Source organism: Schistocerca cancellata, chromosome 8, assembly GCF_023864275.1.
Source record: "Schistocerca cancellata isolate TAMUIC-IGC-003103 chromosome 8, iqSchCanc2.1, whole genome shotgun sequence".
Classification (NCBI taxonomy): Eukaryota; Metazoa; Arthropoda; class Insecta; order Orthoptera; family Acrididae; genus Schistocerca; species Schistocerca cancellata.
Genome location: NC_064633.1, coordinates 83,410,871 through 83,433,727, shown reverse-complemented (window position 1 = coordinate 83,433,727; position 22,857 = coordinate 83,410,871). Strand labels below are relative to the sequence as shown.

The 22,857-nt window shown below is 39.5% G+C and overlaps 1 protein-coding gene across 1 annotated transcript in view; it reads right to left on the bottom strand.

The window, feature by feature from the left end:
- The window catches only part of LOC126094937 (1-phosphatidylinositol 4,5-bisphosphate phosphodiesterase-like), a 524,263-nt gene that overhangs the window by 210,908 nt on the left and 290,498 nt on the right, over positions 1–22,857 (bottom strand). The window contains exon 12 of the mRNA XM_049909585.1: positions 1,884–2,069. Within this exon, the coding sequence (XP_049765542.1) occupies positions 1,884–2,069 (186 nt within the window). The remainder of the gene's footprint in view (positions 1–1,883; positions 2,070–22,857) is intronic.

Genomic DNA, 22,857 nt, shown 5'->3' with positions numbered 1-22,857 from the left:
TGGTGATATAGAGTTTCCAGCTTGGAATCTTGTCATTGTAAAACTTTGTGCTTTCAGTAGCTGATGTTGTTCTGTGACTTTATCATGTGAAGAGAATTGATATGATGCAGAGGGCACTTGAAGCAATGCAAAGATTTACAGCAGAAGTACATGCACTCAAGTAATGTGTGTGCAACATTTGAGAAACTAAGTAATTGCTGGTAGTGTCTTACACCTACATCTACATGATTATCTGCAATTAACAATTTAGTGCCTGGCAGAGAGTTCATCAAACCACCTTCAAGCTACTTCTCAACTGTTCCACTCTCTAACAGCGCACAGGAAAAACAAATGTTTAAATCTTTCAATGTGAGCTCTGATTTCTCTTATTTCATTATGATGATCATTTCTCCATATGTAGCTGGTTGTCAACAAAATACTTGCACACTCTGAGGAGAAAGTTGCTGACCAAAATTTCATGATAAGATTCTGCCAAAATAAAAAATGACTTTGTTTTAAGGACTGCTACCCCAATTCACACAACATATTCATTGCGCTCTGTCCCCTGTTTCGCAGCAGTACAAAACGAGCTGCCCTTCTGTGAACCTTTTTGATGACACCCATCAATCCTATCTGATGCGGATCCCACACCGCACAGCAATACTCCAGAAGAGGGCGGACAATTGTAGTGCAGACAGTCTCTTTAGTACACTTGTTGCATTTTCTCAGTGTCCTGCCAACAAAATACTGCCTTTGGTTTGCTTTCCCCCACAACATTATCTATGTGATCGTTCCAACTTAAGATATTTGTAACTGTAGTCCCAAAGCAGTTACTTGAATTTACAGCCTTTAGATTTGTGTGATTCATCATGTAGCTGAAATTTAGTCGATTCCTTTTGTTACTCATGAGGATGACTTCTCAATTTTCATTATTTAGAATCAACTGCTACTTTTTGCACCATACACATATCTTGTCTAAATAGTTTTGCAATTTGTTTTGATCATCTGATATCTCTATAAGATGGTTAATGACAGCATCATCTATAAACAATCAAAGAGTGCTACTAAGATTATCTCTTAAGTCATTTATGTAAAACAGGAACAGCAGGGGACCTATAAAACTAACTTGAGGCACATCAGATGATACTTGTGTTCTACTCAATTACTTTCTGACAGTTACAATGAAATGTGACCTTCTGACAGGAAATCTTCAGTCCAGTCACACAACTGAGATAATAGCCCATTGGCATGCAATTTGATTAGAGTCACTTGAAAGATAAGGTGTGAAAAGTCTTCTGGAAATCTAAAAATATGGAATCAATTTTATATTCCCTGTCAATAGCACTCATTAATTTATGAGAATAAAGAGCTAACTGTGTTTAACAAGAACAATACTTTCTGAAACCATATTGGCTGTTTGTCAATAAATAGTTTTTTTTCCCCTCAAGATAACTCATACTGTTCAACAAAATGTCAGCTCCAAAATCCTACTGCAAATCAATGTTAGCAATATGGGTCTGTAATTCATCTGATTACTCCTATTTCCCTTCTTGGGTATTGGTGTGACTTGTGCAACTTTCCAGTTTTTAGGTACGGGTCTTTCAATGAGGAACTGCTTGTATACAATTGCTAAATATGGAGCTATTGTATCAGCATACTCTGAGAGGGACCTGACTGGTATACAATCAGGACTGGAGGCCTTGCCTTTTATTAAGTGATTTAAGCTGTTTTGCTTCACTGGGAGCTTAGTGTACTTTCACCAGAATACACCTGAAGACGGTCGGAAATCTCAGTACTGAAATATTGTGGTACAAAGTTACTGACATCGAGCTGTTCGCCTGAAAATTTCATGGTACATGAGTCTTACATTTTAAATAATAGAACTGTCTGGATTATTTATGTACCAGTTTAGCTTCACTGATGGCAGACGTGTCTTCTTCCTCTTCTTCCTCATCTTCTTCAATGACAAACTGTCCCTGCCAGAACAGTTCCAACTCCTGCTTTTCCACATCAGGATTTAGCTTCTTGTTTTTGATCAGAATTTTCTTTTTGAGGGCATTTGGTGAAGGCAGTGGTAGTCCAGGTTCCAGCTAACAGTATGGAAAAAAAAATCAAATGATAGCACAACAGTCTGGTATGTTATTAAGGTATTGTAACATAAAGAAGCATATACCAATAATATTGATAATAAAAATAATAAGAAGATGAAGATGAAGATGAAGAAGAAGAAGAAGAAGAAGAAGAGAACTCTGACAACAATCTTACAATGTTGTCTGGATAGCACAAGACAAATCAACATTTTGGAAAGAACTGTACGAAAAGCAGGGCATACAATATCCTACATAAAAACAGAATACACAACAAATATAAATTTCATGGACACAGATTACAGGAAAATTGAAAGATTCAATAAATTTAAATATCTTGGTGAAGCAATACAGAAGAATCGTCTTGATGATGAGGCTAATAAATTCAGGAAGGAAAATGGAACTGGCATTGCAGTTGACCGAAGACGTGTACAATAAGAGATCTATCTCCTCTCAACCAGTGTTACAACACTCCATTACAGCAATAAAACAAGAATGTTCATACACAGCCAAATGTTTCGATTTGACTAAGACAAGGGAAATAGAAAATGTGGAAAAGAGAGAGAGGAAAACCTTCAGGAAAATAATGGGACCAGCAAAATACAAGGGTAAGTACAGGAATAGGTGCAATGAAGGGCTCAACAAGAAAACTGGACAATATATACTGAGTGGTTATAATTAAACTTGCACTATTTAACATGTTATAACATGCAAACTAATTACTGTAAGTATGAGTACCAAACTTGGTAGCATTAATGTCCAGAATATGGGAAGCAAGATTTCCATGAGTCACAACGCCACTGTCCAGTTCCAACTACGGCTGCCAGGTGCCATGATCAATCATCGTGATTCATAGACTCACATGCATGACCAGTTGCAGTGCACTTGTTGAAGTGTCAACATGAGTTTGGACAAAAGGAGCACGGCATTACTGGTGAAGCTCTATTATCAAAACAATAGTAATGCTGCAACTGCACTTCGAGAATATCGCCGGCTGAAAGGGTCCTCTATCTCCACGTGTTGTGCAGAGGATGATGAAGAAGCTCGAATCAACTGGAGAACTGCTCATTGCTCCAGGAAGAGGCCAACAAATGGTTGCACCACAGGTGGTTGATGAAATCGCTGTTGCTATGGCAAACAACACTGCATGCAATTCCTGATTGTCGGGCAGTGCGTGTGCTGTGTCATGACAGCTGAACAACCTGTGGTCCACTGTACGAAGGCACTTCAAACCATTCTCAAATGGTATCCATACAAGAAACATACCATACAACATCTTTCAACACGGGATGCACAACATCATGTTGACTTCGCTATAGACTTTCTCGCAAGGGCTGAAGTTGACAAGGCTGGCCCTGGACCATCCTGTGGACAGATGAAGCTCATTTTCTCTGACAGGTGAGGCGAACACAGAATTTCTGAGTGTGGGGATCTTCACCTCCAGTCACTGTGCATGAAGTCCGTTTGTATGGTGAGCATGTCACTGTATGGTGTGGCTCCACAGCTATGTTCATCACTGGCCCATTCTTTTTCGAACAGGTTGGCACTCAAGTTCCAAAGACGTGCAGTGTGACTGGCAATATACTTCATCAGCATGTCATACCTGCCCTACAGTAGACAGATGCACTGAATTCAACAGTTTTCATGCAAGATAGGGCCCTACCACACATCGCTTGTGAAATTCATCTGCTTCTCCAAAACATGTTTGAATGCGATCAAATTATCAGCTGATCATTTCCAAATGCATGGCCGGCACAATCACCTGATCTCACTCCATGTCATTTTTGGCTGTGGAGCTACCTAAGGGACAGGGTTTACTAGGGGAACATTCACACATGCTGATCTGAAGCGCAGCATACCAAGAGAGGTAGCCAGCATACCTATGGACATGTTTCATTCTGCAGTGTAGAATGCAATCCTGTGCTTTCAGAATCTTCTGGACACTGATGGACGCCATTTTAGCCCATTTTGTAGCAGTAATGGTACTAGTGTGATGGTATGATATACAGTAGCAGCACATTATAAGTATTTCAATTGAACTGATTCTGCATTATTTATCTTTCCCATGTCATTCACATTAATGCTGCCAAGTCTCATCCCCATACAGTATTAGTTTCCCTGTTATAACGTGTTAATAGGGAAAGTTTCCACCTGGTACAATGACGTGGAAAAGGAGCATGCTATTTCATGGCCATCTGGTTCAGATGAACGAAAATATGATATGCAAGAGAATTTGTGAACTCCGTGGGAACAAATCTACCTTGTGTGAGTCATTTCAAGAAATCAGGGTTGATGTAAAAGAGATGAAGAGTGAATAAGGTGAAATTCTGATCAGAGACATATTTCAAAAGAAGGTTTTAGATTTTGCCTGTACATAAAAAAATTAGAAAGTGTAGCAAAGTGGTGAGAAGATGAGAAAAAGAACAGTACTCTGACTGAAAGAAGATTTATTGAAAGAACTGAAAGTTTAATTGGAAGTAGTTATTTACCTGAGCGATAGGAAGCCAAAATCGAAAATAACAACAATAATAATATAGATTTATCAGCTTCAGGAAATAAATATCTTCAGGAAAAGGAGGTCATGTGTAGAGCAGATCTGCAGCCCGAAAAGAGTACTGCTTAACTGTGTCCACAAAGAGTAATTCAAGTGGCTCTGAGCACTATGGGACTTAACATTTCAGGTCATCAGACCCCTATAACTTAGAACTACTTCAACCTAACTAATCTAAGGACATCACACACATCCATGCCCGAGGCAGGATTCGAACCTGCGACCATAGTGGTCGCGCGGTACCAGACTGAAGCACCTAGAACCACTCGGCCGCCAGTGGCCGGCCGTCAACAAAGATCTTGTATTAGCCCACCAGTTAGTCAACAGGGAAGCACAATTTTACTTTTCAGAGTGGATGCCAACAGAAAGGAGATTAATATGCAGACATTCATGGGTAGAACCTCTGGGGGATCTCTCAAAGGAGTTTCAGATCAAAACGAGAGTCAAGCAAGCTATCTCTAGTTCTCTTCAAGTGTGTTTCAAGAGATCATATGTAAACAAAGAGGGGCAGCGGCTTTTTGTAGCCTGGTAACATAAACCAAAACGGCATTGCTGCACTGGTACTGTGAATGGCTGAAAGCAAGGGGAAAGTACAGTCATAATTTTTCCCAAGGGCATGCATCTCTACTGTACGGTTATAAAAAGATGGTATGTCTTGCATAAAATATTTTGGAGGTAAAACAGTCCCCAATTCAGATCTTCAGGTGGAGATTACTCAGCAAGATGTCGTTATCAGGAGAAACAAAACTGGCACTCTACGGATCCGAGCATGGAATGTCAGCTCCCTTAATTGGGCAGGTAGGTTAGAAAACTTAAAAAGGGAAATGGATAGGTTAAAGTTAGATATAGACAGAATTAGTGAAGTTTGGTGGCAGGAGGAACAGGACTTCTGGTCATGCAAATACATGGTTATAAATACAAAATCAAATAGGGGTAATAATGGGTAAAAAACTAGGAATGTGGATAAGCTACTATGAACAGCATAGTAAACAAATCGTTGTAGCTAAGATAGACAGGAAGCCCACACCCACCACAATAATACAAGTTTATATGCAAACTAGCTCCGCAGGTGAGGAGGAGATTGAGGAAATGTATGATGAGACAAAAGAAATTATTCACACAGTTAAGGGAGCTAAAAATTTAATAGTCATGGGGGACTGAAATTCGACAGTGGGAAAAGGAAGAAAAGGTAGAGAAGGAAAAGTAGTTGGTGAATCTGGACTTGGAGAAAGGAATGAAAGAGGAAGCCGCCTGGTAGAATTTTGCACAGAGCATAATTTAATCATAGTTAACACCTTGTGTAAAAATGATGAGAGAAGGTTGTATGTGTGGAAGAAACCTGGAGACACTGGAAGGTTTCAGATTGTTTATATAATGGTTAGACAGAGATTTAGGAAACTATATTTTAAATATTAAGACATCTCTAGGTATTGAAACAGAGTATTCCAGTCAACGATGTCAAAGGCTTTCTCCAAGTCTACAAATGCTAGAAACGTAGATTTGCCTTTCTTTAATCTATTTTCTAAGATAAGTCGTAGGGCCAGGATTGCCTCACGCATTCCAACATTTCTGCGGAATCCAAACTGATCTTCCCCGAGGTCGGCTTCTACCAGTTTTTCCATTCGTCTGTAAAGAATTCGCTTTAGTATTTTTAAGCAGTAACTTTTTAAACTGATAGTTCAGTAATTTTCACATCTGTCAACACCTGCTTTCTTTGGGATTGGAATTATTATATTCTTCTGAGGATATTTCACCTGTCTCATATCTCTTCCTCACCAGATGGTAGAGCTTTGTCAGGACTGGCTCTCCCAAGGCCATCACTAGTTCCAATGGAATGTTGTCTACTCCTGGGGCCTTGTTTCGACTCAGGTCTTTCAGTGCTCTGTCAAACTCTTGACGCAGTATCGCGTCTCTCATTTCATCTTCATCTACATCCTCTTCAATTTCCATAATATTGTCCTCAAGTACATTGCCCTTGTATAGACCCTCTATATACTCCTTCCACCTTTCTGCTTTCCCTTCTTTGCTTAGAACTGGGTTTCCATCTGAGCTCTTGATTTTCATACAAGTGGCTCTCTTTTCTCCAAAGCTCTCTTTAATTTTCCTGTAGGCAGTATCTATCTTACCCCTGGAGAGATAAACATCTACATCCTTACATTTGTCCTCTAGCCATTCCTGCTCAGCCATTTTGCACTTCCTGTCAATCTCATTTCTGAGACGTTTGTATTCTTTTTTGCCTGCTTCACTTACTGCATTTTTATATTTTCTCATTTCATTAATTAAATTCAATATTTCTTCTGTTACCCAAGGATTTCTACTAGCCCTTGTCTTTTTACCTACTTGTTCCTCTGCCACCTTCACTACTTCATCCCTCAGAGCTACCCATTCTTCTTCTACTGTATTTCTTTCCCCCAATTCCTGTCAATTGTTCCCTTATGCTCTCCCTGAAACTCTGTACAACCTCTAGTTTAGTCAGTTTATCCAGGTCCCATCTCCTTAAATTCTCACACTTTTGCAGTTTCTTCAGTTTTAATCTACAGTTCATAACCAATCGATTGTGGTCAGAGTCCACATCTGCCCCTGGAAATGTTTTACAATTTAAAACCTGGGTCCTAAATCTCTGTCTTACCATTATACAATCTATCTGAAACCTGTCAGTATCTCCAGGCTTCTTCCATGTATACAACCTTCTTTTATGGTTCTTGAACCAAGTGTTAGCTATGATTAAGTTGTGCTCTGTGCAAAATTGCACCAGGCGGCTTCCTCTTTCATTTCTTATCCCCAATCAATATTCACCTACTACGTTTCCTCCTCTCCCATTTCCTACTACTGAATTCCAGTCACCCATGACTATTAAATTTTTGTCTCCCTTCACAATCTGAATAATTTCTTTTATTTCATCATACATTTCTTCAATTTCTTCATCATGTGTAGAGATAGTTGGCATATAAACTTGTACTACTGCAGTAGGCATGGGCTTCATGTCTATCTTGGCCACAATAATGAGTTCACCATGCTGTTTGTAGTAGCTTACCAGCACTCCTACTTTTTTATTCATTATTAAACCTACTCCTGCATTACTCCTATTTGATTTTGTATTTATAACCCTGTATTCACATGACCAAAAGTCTTGTCCCTCCTGCCACTGAACTTCACTAATTTCCACTATATCTAACTTTAACCTATCCATTTCCCTTTTTAAATTATCTAACCTACCTGCCCGATTAAGGGATCTGACATTCCAGGCTCCGATCCGTAGAACGCCAGTTTTCTTTCTTCTGATATCGACGCCCTCTTGAGTAGCCCCCCCCCCCCCCCCCCCCCCTCCGCCCGGAGATCCGAGTTGGAGACTATTTTACCTCCGGAATATTTTAGCCAAGAGGATGCCATCATCATTTAACCATACAGTAAAGCTGCATGCCCTCACGAAAAATTACGGCTTTAGTTTCCCCTTGCTTTCAGCTGTTTGCACTACCAGCACAGCAAGGCTGTTTTGGTTAGTGTTACAAGGCCAGATCAGTCAATCATCCAGACTGTTGCCCCTGCAAGTACTGAAAAGGCTGCTGCCCGTCTTCAGGAACCACACGTTTGTCTGGCCTCTCAACAGACACCCCTCCATTGTGGTTGCACCTATGGTATGGCCATCTGTATCGCTGAGGCACGCAAGCCGCCCCACCAACTGCCAGGTCCATGGTTCATTGGGGTCTATGTCTAAAAATTGAAAATAACAGGAAGTGCAAAAAGGCTAAGCAGGGATGGCTAGAGGCCAAATGTAAGGATGTAGAGGCATATCTCACTAGGGGTAAGCTAGTTACTGCCTACAGGAAAATTGAAGAGACCTTTGGAGAAAAGAGGACCACCTGTATGAATACCAAGAGCTCAGATGGAAACCCAGTTCCAAGCACAGATGGGAAAGCAGCAATGTGGAAAGAGTATATAAACGGGCTATACAAGGGAGATGTACTTGAGTGCAATATTATGGAAATGGAAGAAGATGTAGAGGAAGATGAGAATGGAGATATCATACTGTATGAAGAATTGGATAAAGCACTGAAAGACTTACATCGAAACGAGGCCCCAGGAGTAGACAACATTCTGTTAGAGCTACTGATAGCCTTGGGAAAGTCAGCCATGACAAATCTCTTCCATCTGGTGAGCAAGATGTATGAGACAGGTGAAATACCCTCAGACTACTAGAAGAATATAATAATCCTAATTCCAAAGAAAGCAGGTGCTGACAGGTGTGAAATTTAATAACTCATGGCTGCAAAATGCTAACACTAATTGTTTACAGAAGAATGAAAAACTGGTAGAAGCTAACCTCAGTGAAGATCAGTTTGGATTCTGGAGAAATGAGGGAATATGCGAGGCAGTACTGACCCTATGACCACTCACAGATGACAGGTTAATGAAAGGCAACCCTACGTTTACAGCATTTGTAGACTTAGAGAAAACTTTTGACAATATTGACTGGAACTAAGGGTGGCAGGTGTAAAATACAGGGAATTAAAGGCTATTTACAATTTGCACAGAAACCAGATGGCAGTTATAACAGTTGATGGGCATGAAAGGGAAGCAGTGATTGAGAAGAGAGTGGGACAGGGTTGTAGCCTGCCCTAATGTTATTCAATTGGTATACTGAACAAGCAGTAAAGGAACAAAAGAAAAAAATTGGAGTAGGAATTAAGGTCTAGGGAAAAGAAATAAACACTCTGAGGTTCCCTAATGGCATTGTAATTCTGTCAGAGACAACAAAGGACTTGGAAGAGCTGTTGAACAGAAAGGACAGAGTCTTGAAACGAGGATATAAGATGAATATAAACAAAAGCAAAAGGAGGATAACAGAATGTAGTCGAATTAAATCAGATGATGCTGAGGGAATTAGATTAGGAAATGAGACACTTAAAGTAGTAAATGAGTTTTGCTGTTTGGGACACAAAATATCAGATATTGTCCAAGTAGAGAGGATATAAAATGCAGATTGGCAGTGACAAGAAAAGCGTTTCTGAAGAAGAGAAATTTGTTAACATCGAGTATAGATGTAACTGTCAGGAAGTCATTCTGACAGCATTTGTATTGAGTATAGCCATATATGGAAGTGAAACATGGACGATAAATAATTTATACAAGAAGAGAATAGAAGCTTTTGAAATGTTGTTCTACACAAGAATGCTAAAGATTAGATTGGTTGATCATGCAACTAATGAGGAGGTACTGAATAGAATTGGGGAGAAGAGAAATTTGTGGTACAACCTGATTAAAAGAAAGGATCAGTTGGTAGGACACATTCTGAGGCATCAAGGGATCACCAGTTTAGCACTTTAGTACTGGAGGGAAGTGCTGGGGGTAAAAATCATAGAGGGAGCCCAAGAGATGAATACAGTAAGCAGATTCAGAGGGATGTAAGCTGCAGTAGTTACTCAAAGATGATGAGGCTTGCACAGGATAGAGTAGGACGGAGAGCTGCATCAAACCAGTCTTTGGACTGAAAATCACAACAACAACTGCAACAACAACATGTAAATGCGAAAAGAACTGGACATGAAAGAGCTATTCATCAACTGAATATACATTGGATGATCAAGATCAACCATCTTGCATTCATGGACAATCCCATGATTCCGTATAGGAATACATAATACAGCTACCAAGCAGATAAATACAGTTAAACAGCAAGCACAAAAAATACAGGCTCCAAATTTCCTTTGGGAAGAAAACAAAAAATATCAAAGCAACCCCTGGTCACCTAATGGTAGGAGATAACTGAAATAGCTGAAAGCTGTAAAAATCATGGGGAAATCATAAAGCTGAAAACTGGTGAAGGACATACCAACAACACCAGGCAACAGAAGATGGTCAGACATACTTTATATCAGACAAAAGCCATCTCAAGGAATGTTAAACAAAGACACTACAATGCAGAAATTGAAACAGAGTGTCTGTATGCTAGTAAACGCCTCTCAATGGCAGGGTGGTCAAAACTGACACTCTGAGAAATTCAAGAAAAAGATTTCTACACAAGATGAGCCCAAAGATTGTTGTGGATCATATAGATTATGATGAATGAGGAACATAAAAGTTTACTTGAGTAAATTAGAAATGATCAAGATACAACAATTGCATTCATTCATTAATTCATTCATTCTATCACACATCATGTTTGCAAATACTATCATGCAGGAGAGCCTTCAGGGAAGCAGGTTCAGTCAAGTTATACTTTAAAAAGCAGAAGCAACCACTGGTAGCTACTTCCGTAAAGTACACTAACAACAGATCATGATTAGCACTAATCTACTCAAACTGATAATTACTTATAGATTACCTTATATTCATGTGTTAGGAAGAAAAAAGCTACTCAAAAAAATATCACTGCTCATCTTCCCACACTATTCAGATACTGTTATTATTTATTACATTAAAGTATTTATGTAATTTCATGAAGACTACTATCAGAAGAGTTATGAGGTATTTACATTTTTGAGTCTATGTATTCTGATTGCCTAATGAAGTATTAATTTACTATGTTCTTAAATATTTTGAGATATTCAGTTGCCCACATAATGTCCATTGGCAATTTGTTACAGACTTTGTGCATGTGTCTGTAGAATAAACAGTTTTTTGGCCTTAGCTGCAATTCCCCAGAAGATTATGTTGTAGGACAGAACTGAGTGAAAGAACACAAACTATGTTAGCAATCTTGTCTGCTGGTCAATACATGGAGAGAGATTTCGGAGTGCAAAGCAAAACTGAGCTTTTTGGTTAGCTTCTCCACATGAACCATGGACCTTGCCATTGGTGGGGAGGTTTGCGTGCCTCGGGGATACAGATGGCCGTGCCGTAGGTGCAACCACAATGGAGGGATATCTGTTGAGAGGCCAGGCAAATGTGTGGTTCCTGAAGAGGGGCAGCAGCCTTTACAGTAGTTGCAGGGGCCACAGTCTGGATGATTGACTGATCTGGTCTTGTAACACTAACCAAAACGGCCTTGCTATGCTGGTATTGTGAAAGGCTGAAAGCAAGGGGAAACTACAGCTGTAATTTTTCCCGAGGGCATGCAGCTTTACTGTATGGTTAAATGATGATGGCGTCCTCTTGGGTAAAATATTTCAGAGGTAAAATAGCCCCTATTCAGATCTCTGGGCGGGGACTACTCAAGTGGACGTCGTTATCAGGAGAAAGAAAACTGGCAGTCTATGGATCGGAGCGTGGAATGTCGGATCCCTTAATTGGGCAGGTTGGTTAGAAAATTTAAAAAGGGAAATGAATAGGTTAAAGTTAGATATAGTGGGAATTAGTGAAGTTCAGTGGCGGGAGGAACAAGACTTTTGGTCAGGAGAATACAGGGTAATAAATACAAAATCAAATAGGGGTAATGCAGGAGTAGGTATAATAATGAATAAAAAAATGAGGAGTGCAGGTAAGCTACTACAAACAGCATAGTGAACGTATTATAATGGCCAAGATAGACACGAAGCCCATGCCTACTACAGTAGTACAAGTTTATATGCCAACTAGTTCTGCAGATGATGAAATTCATGAAATTTATGATGAGATAAAAGAAATTTTTCGGGTAGTGAAGGGAGACGAAAATTTAATAGTCATGGGTGACTGAAATTCGAGATTAGGAAAAGGGAGAGAAGGAAACATAGTAGGTGAATATGGATTGGGGGTAAGAAATGACAGAGGAAGCCATCTGGTAGAGTTTTGCACAGAGGATAACTTAATCATAGCTAACACTTGGTTCAAGAATCATAAAAGATGGTTGTATACATGGAAGAATCCTGGAGATACTAGAAGGTATCAGATAGATTATATAATGGTAAGACAGAGATTTAGGAACCAGGTTTTAAATTGTAATACATTTCCAGGGACAGATGTCAGATGTGGACTCTGACTACAATCTATTGGTTATGAACTGTAGATTAAAACTAAAGAAACTGCAAAACGGTGGGAATTTAAGGAGATGGGATCTGGATAAATTGACTAAACCAGAGGTTGTACAGAGTTTCAGGGAGAGCTTAAGGGAACAATTGACAGGAATGGGGGAAAGAAATACAGTAGAAGAAGAATGGGTAGCTCTGAGAGATGAAGTAGTGAAGGCAGCAGAGGAACAAGTAGGTAAAAAGACGAGGGCTAGTAGAAATCCTTGGGTAACAGAAGAAATATTGAATTTAATTGATGAAAGGAGAAAAAAAATGCAGTAAATGAAGCACACAAAAAGGAATACAAACGTCTCAAAAATGAGATCGACAGGAAGTGCAAAATGGCTAAGCAGGGATGGCTGGAACAAATGTGCTTATCTCACTAGGGGTAAGATAGATACTGCCTACAGGAAAATTAAAGAGGCTTTTGAAGAAAAGAGAGCCACTTGTAAGAATATCAAGAGCTCAGATGGAAACCCAGTTCTAAGCAAAGAAGGGAAAGCAGAAAGGTGGAAGGAGTATATAGAGGGTCTATACAAGGGCGATGTACTTGAGGACAATATTATGGAAATGGAAGAGGATGTAGATGAAGATGAAATGGGAGATACGATACTGCGTCAAGAGTTTGACAGAGCACTGAAAGACCTGAGTCGAAACAAGGCCCCGGGAGTAGACAACATTCCATTAGATCTACTGACAGCCTTGGGAGAGCCAGTCCTGACAAAACTCTACCATCTGGTGAGCAAGATGTATGAAACAGGTGAAATACCCTCAGACTTCAAGAAGAATATAATAATTCCAATCCCAAAGAAAGCAGGTGTTCACAGATGTGAAAATTACTGAACTATCAATTTAATAAGTCACAGCTGCAAAATACTAACACAGATTCTTTACAGATGAATGGAAAAACTGGTAGAAGCCGACCTCAGGGCATATCAGTTTGGCTTTCGTAGAAATGTTGGAACACGTGAGGCAATACTGACATACGACTTATCTTGGAAGATAGATTAAGGAAAGGCAAACCTATGTTTCTAGCATTTGTAGACTTGGAGAAAGCCTTTGACATTGTTGACTGGAATACTCTGATTCAAATTCTAAAGGAGGCAGGGGTAAAATACAGAGAGCGAAAGGCTATTTACAATTTGTACATAAACCAGATGGCAGTTATAAGAGTTGAGGGGCATGAAAGGGAAGCAGTGGTTGGGAAGGGAGTGAGACAGGGTTGTAGCCTGTCCCCGATGTTATTCAATCTGTATATTGAGCAAGCAGTAAAGGAAACAAAAGAAAAATTCACAGCAGGTATCAAAATTCATGGAGAAGAAATAAAAACTTTGAGGTTCACCGATGACATAGTAGTTCTGTCAGAGACAGCAAAGGACTTGGAAGAGCAGTTGAACGGAGTGGACAGTGCCTTGAAAGGAGGATATAAGATGAACATCAACAAAAGCAAAATGAGGGTAATGGAATGTAGTTGAATTGAGTCAGGTGATGCTGAGGGAATTGGATTAGGAAATGAGACACTTATAGTAGTAAAGGAGTTTTGCTATTTGGGGAGCAAAATGTCTGATGATGGTCGAAGTAGAGAGGATATAAAATGTAGACTTGCAATGGCAAGGGAAGCGTTTCTGAAGAAGAGAAATTTGTGAACATCGAGTATAGATTTAAGTGTCAGGAAGTCGTTTCTGAAAGTATTTGTATGGAGTGTAGCCATGTATGGAAGTGGAACATGGACGATGAATAGTTTGGACAAGAGGAGAATAGAAGCTTTCGAAATGTGGTGCTACAGAAGAATGCTGAAGATTAGATGGGTAGATCACATAACTAATGAGGAGGTATTGAATAGAATTGGGGAGAAGAGGAGTTTGTGGCTCAACTTGACAAGAAGAAGAGACCGGTTGGTAGGACATGTTCTGAGACATCAGGGGATCACAAATTTAGCATTGGAGGGCAGTGTGGAGGGTACATCGTAGAGGGAAACCAAGAGATGAATACACTAAGCAGACTCAGAAGGATGTAGGTTGCAGTAAGTACTGGGAGATGAAGAAGCTTGCACAGGATAGAGTAGCATGGAGAGCTGCATCAAGCCAGTCAACATGCTGGTCCTACTTCAGTTATTGTTCATCAGGATGCCCAAGTGCTTCAAACATGGAGGCTTGTCTATATCTAGATCTCCACATATGCTAACTGTAGGTCATTATTTTGTTTGGAATTGCATAATATAATTTTTACAGGATTAGGGATTAAACACCATTGGCTGTGAAGCAGTTGTAACCCTGTTCCATTATTCTCCTGTCTGTGTCTGATATGGATGCATTTTGTACTTTTTCAGTATGCTTTCATAATCAGCAAACATTGCAGTTTTGGAAGAGTCCTCCAATGTCCATGGTACATCATTTATGTAGAGCAAGAACAATCATGAGCCAAGCACCAACCTGGTGGCAGATGTTTCCCCACTCCAAATTTAATCTTAATCCCCTTATATCATTTGCTAATGAAATACAATGTTTTTCTACTGTTAAGATATGAACTCATCCATGCAAAGGAAAGACACATCATTTTTGATTCCTTGGAAAATTTTATAAGCTCCACAATCAAAGGCTCTGGAAGGACCACAGAAATTGCCAACAGGGTAATTTTTGTTGTTTGGTTCTACTGGAATTGAGTTTGTGAGATTATTCATTGCATTATTTTTAACACGACTTTGTGGGTGCCAAACAGAGTTGTTAAAAGGTTATTCTCAGAAGATGGTTCAGTATTCTGTAGTAAGTTACTTTTGAGAACACATGAAGAAGTGAGATCAATCTATAGCTACAGATTACCTCCACCTTTGTATATTGGTGGTACTACTGCACACTTCAGTCACTCAGCAAAAAATATAATTAGAATCATTGGCTGGTTACTTAGGTTACTCAAGGATGTCACTCTAAACTCTCCACAAGATTTAGTACTTTGTCTGATTAACACATCATAGCCATAAGAGTCAAAACATTTTTGTGATATAAAGATATTTGTGATCTCTGTGACAGATGAATTGGCAAAACTGATATCTGGTGATGGAGTATGTACTGCATGTATATTTAATGTTATTAGCTCTGCTTTTGATGGACTAGTGTTTGTTCCCCTGATTTCATATACCGTTAGGAAAAATTTGTTGGATTTAGTGGCCTATGATTCGCATTTCATACTATCTGTCTCACTGCTATTGTCATCTGGGAATGCACTTTCATTTTCCTTGCTGAGTTTATTCATTTCTTGTCTTAGACTCCAAACTGTTCTTAATTTGTTCTCAGAATTTTGAATTTTTTGTGCATAATATACTGTCCTTTTCTTTCTGATAATTTGCTGAGGAATTTTGCAGCACTGTTTGTAGTGCATATTTAAGCCTTGATTAGAGATACTGCTTTGCATTAAATGAAGCTCTTTCATGTAAGATATGAAGTGGATGGACTGCTCTCTAGTACAAGATATTTTGATCCCAGATGCTAGCCATTCTTGACTTCTAATGAAAACGCCCCAGTTGTCTTGTAAAAGAAAACTGGATTCACAGCGCAGTGAGAATATTTTTCGGAAATAATTAAATTTCTCATCTGCTATGTGTCCTTGATAAACTTCCCATTTTTCATCCTATAATTTCTCTCTGAATACTTTAACTGAGCCAGCAATTACTCTTTTGTAAAATTGTACTTTTCTTTTCTTTGTTAAAACTATGTGATAAGTCTATGGCCTGGGACTCCATTCCAGTGTTTGTGTATATGGCCTCTACTCCTTTCCTCATATTACATCTACGTTAATGTGATACTAACTTACATCCATCCAAGTGCATCCATTCTGTGTCTTCCAGATGATGGTCTGATATGTACAGCATATTTGTAGGGATACTCTTATATTTATACAGTTTTTTATAAACAAATAATTGGAGGGGGACGATAACAAGTCACAACATGAGGCAGTGGGCAGCAGATAGGAACATAAATAAGACTGAAAACATTGTTAATTTTTTGGACAACATTCTTCCTCAGCTAGTACATAACACACATACACACACACACACACACACACACACACACACACACACAACTGCACTGTCTCAGTGTTCCAGCTTGAGGAGCTGAGTTGCACCACTGGTAAAATGTAGAGTGAGTGTGAGTGTGTGTGTATATATATATATATATATATATATATATATATATATATATATATGCGTGTGTGTGTGTGTGTGTGCGTGTGTGTGTGCGTGCATGCACGTACACAGGCAGCAGGAACACAGTGCATGCGTTATTGAAGAAATATGTTCTTATTAGTTTATCCATATTCGAAGAACGCTGATTTCACAACTGTATGTTCAATTTATTAAGTGATCTGACATTCCTTCTCTACAGCATAACTTTTAGATCCAGTTGAAAATGACCTGATACCAAGGCTGAAACCAGTCATGGGCTTAATAATGTTCTTGTTAACAACTAGTGCTGGTTTTCATGAAGCATTCAGTCTTGTTTAAGTTCGAATTGACTGCTCAATGCCTAGACTGTGTTATATGGTGGCTTGTTACCTCTACTCCTTCAATTATTTGTATTCCATCTAGTATTTTCCATTTTCATGTTTATAACTTATAAAGATACACATATCAGTTATTGAAAATTTGCCATGCTTTCACATTCTTTTGCAATGCAATGAAATTTCTCTCAGGCTTCAAAAATGTGGGTTTGTTGACTTTGCTGTCAGCTGCAATGACTGCACCAGAATGATTGGTGACTGTACCATCTGAAACAGGAATTATTTTATTGATGCATTTTCCCCTTTTCATTTGTTCCCTTTCTGATGACCAAACAGAAGAGAATCTTACTTTGGCTTCAATTGAAAACCATCCTGTTTTGGCCACACCTGATCAGATCACAATCATTGTTAAGCTCCAACATCCATTTATTAAAATATTTTAATAGACAGAAGTTTCAAAAGAAATTATGTATATTTTTAAGCCTAAAGAACTAACTTCCAGTGTACAACTGATTTATATCTCTTTCTATGCCCTGAAAATTATTTGAAAGCACATGGCAGAGGGCACATATCATGGTACCACATATAAAGATTTCTTCTGGTTGCATTTCTGTATAGAAAGCAATAACAGTGACTGCTTAAATGCCTCTAAGCTTCCGGTAATTAGTCTGTAGTGGTTGAGCCGCACTTCTCTCTCAGTGCAGTGTAGTGCTGTGTCAGTTGTGTTATGTACATGCGTGTGTTAATTACTTTTAGGCTGCAGCTGCCAAATGGCTTTCCATACCAGCTGCCAGGGGCACTGTCATTGATAACGAATTACACCGAGCCATCATGAATTTTTTATATGAAGATGTGTGTATTCTTTCCAAACTACCACCAAATATTTTCAAGATGAAGGAGAGATTTTGTCTTTTGAGTAAACTGAGTATCGCCAAGCTCTTTACTATAGTGCCTGGCAAGGAATTCCTGTTCTTTAGGAATATAACAAAAAGACATTTCACACACCTCAGACTAGATGACAGGTCAGTCAATGATAATTCACTCAGTGTCATTAGCCAGATGGAGCACAGTTACAGCACTGAAGTGGAAAATGTAATTACTGCTATAATCAAACTGGATCCAATGGGTTTCTATGTCACAGAAACAATATCTCTGGCAACTGTTAACCCAGGAAAATATAGGGGACTAGAAACCTTTCCAATATTTATGGCATTTGTGCAGTAAAGTGGACAATCTCGGATAGTGCCGTATAATCTGCTGCACATGTCGTGAAGTGGTTGTCTACTGCCACCAGTGACAGCCATTATAGCACCATAGATGGAGATGCCTTCGGACCAGGTGGCTGACCTGGCCAAGAGAATTGCAGATGCTGTTGTTCCTGCCCAAATTAGCGAGTCAGTTACTGTATGCAATGATGTGATATCGACGCCAAGTAATTCAGTTCCTTCAATGATGTTCTCCACCTCGACTGGCATACTGGTTGTGACGTCACAGTCTAGTATCGTCAATGGTCACACAAACTGATTACAAAAATCTAGCACCTAAAGTCAGGACCTTACAAAGAGGATTGACACATTACTGTCCGAGAGAGACAGCAGTGGCAACAGAAAGCAGTACTACTGGAGATCAAGAAGTCATTCCTCCACTGCCCTATTGACATCTGGACAAGGACAGCACATCATCTGCTGGTACTGCAGAAGATTTGAGGCCATGCAAACGAGTGGATTTTGCCATGTGAGTAGCCAAATGCCAGTGGCAGTTGGACAGTAGGCACTGCCTCAGTGTCAGTGGCAACAGGCTCGGAAAGCAGGCTGGTGGGGCTGTGGCAACAAGCCCCATGAAGGACCCGGTGAGATAGCAGACACAGTCTGATTTCAAACCAGAGGCTGCTGATTGCGTTGCTCCAGTCGTCTCAGCGTTCGGTGGTGCTCTGGCACTGTGGTGCAACTACTCAGTGATGACAAAGACCCCAAACAAAATGACATCCTGTCCTCAAATTCAGCCTCATTTATAATCCATTACTACCCATTTGTTTCTCTAAAACCTGGTCTCTTGTCACGTTGCCCATAACAGAGAGACTTGTTCGAGTCTGGTGGCAACAACCTGCTTACTACATCGTTCCTTGCTGTACAGGGCAGTTTACCACTGTGGTCAGCTATCCTTGCTTTCCAACTCACTTGCACGTCTGTTATTGTACCCTACATGACAACATAGCGTGGTTGATGGCCAGCGCTGCTACTACAGTACTTGGTGGCAGCCTACATGCTACTTTAAGTCACTTACACTAGAAATTTAATGCTTTTACCTAAAATACTTGGTAGTGCCACTACACTTCCTCCCTCCATGGATAAGACCTCTTCCCCTGGGTCTTACTCTGACACATTACTGGAATCTGATTATGACTATACTCTTTAACTATACAGTTACCCCAACTTGTCTATTCCTACCTATCAACAAGTTGATCTGCCAACAATTTCTGGCCCTGGGCATCCAATCTACCGGATCTTGTATTACTCCTGGATTGGGTTTCTTCATGCTATGTTGACTCAAAAACAAAAATACTAAGCAGAACAAAACCAGAATCACCATGGTGCTAGGATTGCAACACTTAAAAAAAGTTGCTGTTACTTGATGTCCCTATTCTGATGATGCTCCACATGCTTGTAACATTATGTGTGTCCATCGACCAAATTTAATTGAATAAGTTTTCCAGAGAATGAAAGACTGAGTGAAATTGTAAAAGTCACGTGATATGATGTGACCTGTTCTGGAGCAGAGCACCAAAGATTACTATAGTGATCTGATATACTCAAAAGCAGTCAAAGACACTTTTTAAGCCTGACCGTGGTGAAACAAAATATGAGATACAATGTGAAAACAAAATGTGTACTATATCCTATACCACTTATGTTTTATATGTTTGTATGTGTAGATGCATATTATTACTGTTCATTATAATTTATAATTAAAAACATGTAATGTGAATAGTTTCGATGTGAAATGTCTCAATATATCAAGAAATATGACATATAAATAAAAAGCAATAGATATTTGTCCGTTTCTGAGGAACTGTAAATTTTAGCACAAAAGCTCGTTTACGTAACACTGTCAGCCACGATAATGTGTGAAAAAATGTTTAAAGTAAGTTTCTCTTTAGCTTATTAAAAATTTATTCTAAACTGAATGCCATTATATGACTTGTTATTTAAATAGTAATCACCAGTCAATTTCTCATGTCCTATGTTCATAAATGCTTAATTATCATTTTAGTACAAATTTTCACTGAAATCATCAATGGTTCCACAGGCTGAAGGAACTTGAAAGAAGTTGTCATAATCAGAAAACCACTATTCATCACTGAATGGTAATTTGCTGTACTTTTATTTCCAAATGTAGGTCCCATTGGTAATCTTGTTGAAATGACATCTTCTAAAACATCAGGTACCATAGTTAACAGTAAATACTCTCTCTATTCCCTCCCCCCCCCCCCCCAATTCATAATATTTATAATAACATATGCTGTAGCAATGTACAATGGGATAGGAATATTGATGGGAACAGGATCACATTTGAGGAAGTGGAGAAAATGGTCAATAGATTGCAGTGCAATAAAGCGGCTATACAGGATAACTGAAATGGTGTGGGAGTCAGGAAAGGATCCATCAGACTGGACGAAAGCAGTAATCACACCAATCTTTAAACATGGGAACAGAAAAGATTGTAACAACTACAGAGGTATCTCTTTAATCAGTGTTGTGGGTAAAATCTTCTCACGTATTGTTGAAAGGAAAGTGCGAGTATTAGTTGAGGACCAATTGGATGAAAATCAGTATGGGTTTAGGCCTCTTAGAGGTTGTCAGGACCAGATCTTTAGCTTATGGCAAATAATGGAGAAGTGTTACGAGTGGAACAGGGAATTGTATCTATGCTTTATAGATCTAGAAAAGGCATATGACCAGGTTCCTAGCAGGAAGCTATTGTCTGTTCTATGAGGTTATGGAATAGGAGGCAAACTTTTGCAAGCAGTTAAAGGTCTTTACATAGATAGTCAGGCAGCAGTTAGAGTTGACGGTAAATTGAGTTCATGGTTCATAGTAGTTTCAGAGGTAAGACAACGTTGCAATCTGTCTCCACTGTTGTTCATATTATTTATGGATCATACGTTGAAAACAATAGACTGGCTTGGTGAGATTAAGATATGTGAACACAAAATAAGCAGTCTCGCATATGCGGATGACTTAGTTGTGATGGCAGATTTGACTGAAAGTTTGCAAAGTAATATTTCAGAGCTGGATCAGGCATGTAAGAACTATGGTATGAAGACTAGCATCTCCAAAACGAAAGTAATATCAGTGGGAAAGAGATATAAACGGATTGAGTGCCAAATAGGAGTAACAAAGTTAGAACAGGTGGATGGTTTCAAGTACTTAGAATGCATATTCTCACAGGATGGCAACATAGTGAAAGAACTGGAAGCGAGGTGTAGCAAAGCTAATGCAGTGAGTGCTCAGCTACGATCTACTCTCTTCTGCAAGAAGGAAGTCAGTACCAAGACTAAATTATCTGTGCACCGTTCAACCTTTTGACCAACTTTGTTGTATGGGAGCAAAAGCTGGGTGGATTCAGGTTACCTTATCAGTAAGGTTGAGGTTACGGATATGAAAGTAGCTAGGATGATTGCAGGTACTAGTAGATGGGAACAATGGCAGGAGGGTGTCCACAATGAGGAAATCAAAGAAAAACTGGGAATGAACTCTATAGATGTAGCAGTCAGGGCGAACAGGCTTAGATGGTGGGATCATGTTACACGCATGGGAGAAGCAAGGTTACCCAAGAGACTCATGGGTTCAGCAGTAGAGGGTAGGACGAGTTGGGGTAGACCAAGGAGAAGGTACCTGGATTCGGTTAAGAATGATTTTGACGTAATAGGCTTAACATCAGAAGAGGCACCAATGTTAGCACTGAATAGGGGATCATGGAGGAATTTTATAAGGGGGACTATGCCCCAGACTGAATGCTGAAAGGCATAATCAGTCTAAAATGATGATTGTTATTATGATGATGATGATGATGCTGTAGCATTTGTTCTGTAGTTATCTGATCTTCTTGGCCTGCTATCATTTGGCTTAAGGAGTGGTCCAGACCTGGTACCCAAGTATCATTCTCAAAGATAAGATTCTGATTGAATAAGATCTCTAGTGGTTCATCCGGTCAGTACAGCTGTGGCTGTATCACTGTAAATAGGGTAACTCCTATCATAGTTGCTGGTAAATGAAATACAGGTCTTACTGTATCACACCTAGTGCCATTAATTAGTAGTCCCTTGCTCACAACAACTAGCAATCACCACCATGTCATCGTACATTGTACTCTAGATAGACTCAGTGGAGTGCTGCTCTCTGAAAATAAGGGTTTGGTTTGATAACCTCCTTTGGGCAAAGATATTCTCCTATTTTTCCCTTAAATAGTTGCAGGATGCATGTACCCCTCCTCATTATAACCTCGCAAGTTGAGCATATGGTGACCAGCCCATTCTAGCATTCCTGAAGCTCACTCGCACTCATCTCCACTTGTTGATACTCATCTTCTGCTAGTAGTAACACTCCTCCTTCCTTTACTTGCATTAACTTCCCAAATGCTGTGAGCTTCATTGGGTAAATGTGCAGTGTGTAACACCTAAATACCAAGTGTTTCTCACCTACTGGTGTTTTTACTGATACGTATAATTGAGCGCTATCTGTTACCACCCACTGCAGTAAGATCTGACTACACTACTACGTGTAATTCTGATGGCAACTCTCCTTGCAACTTGCTCAATCCCTTC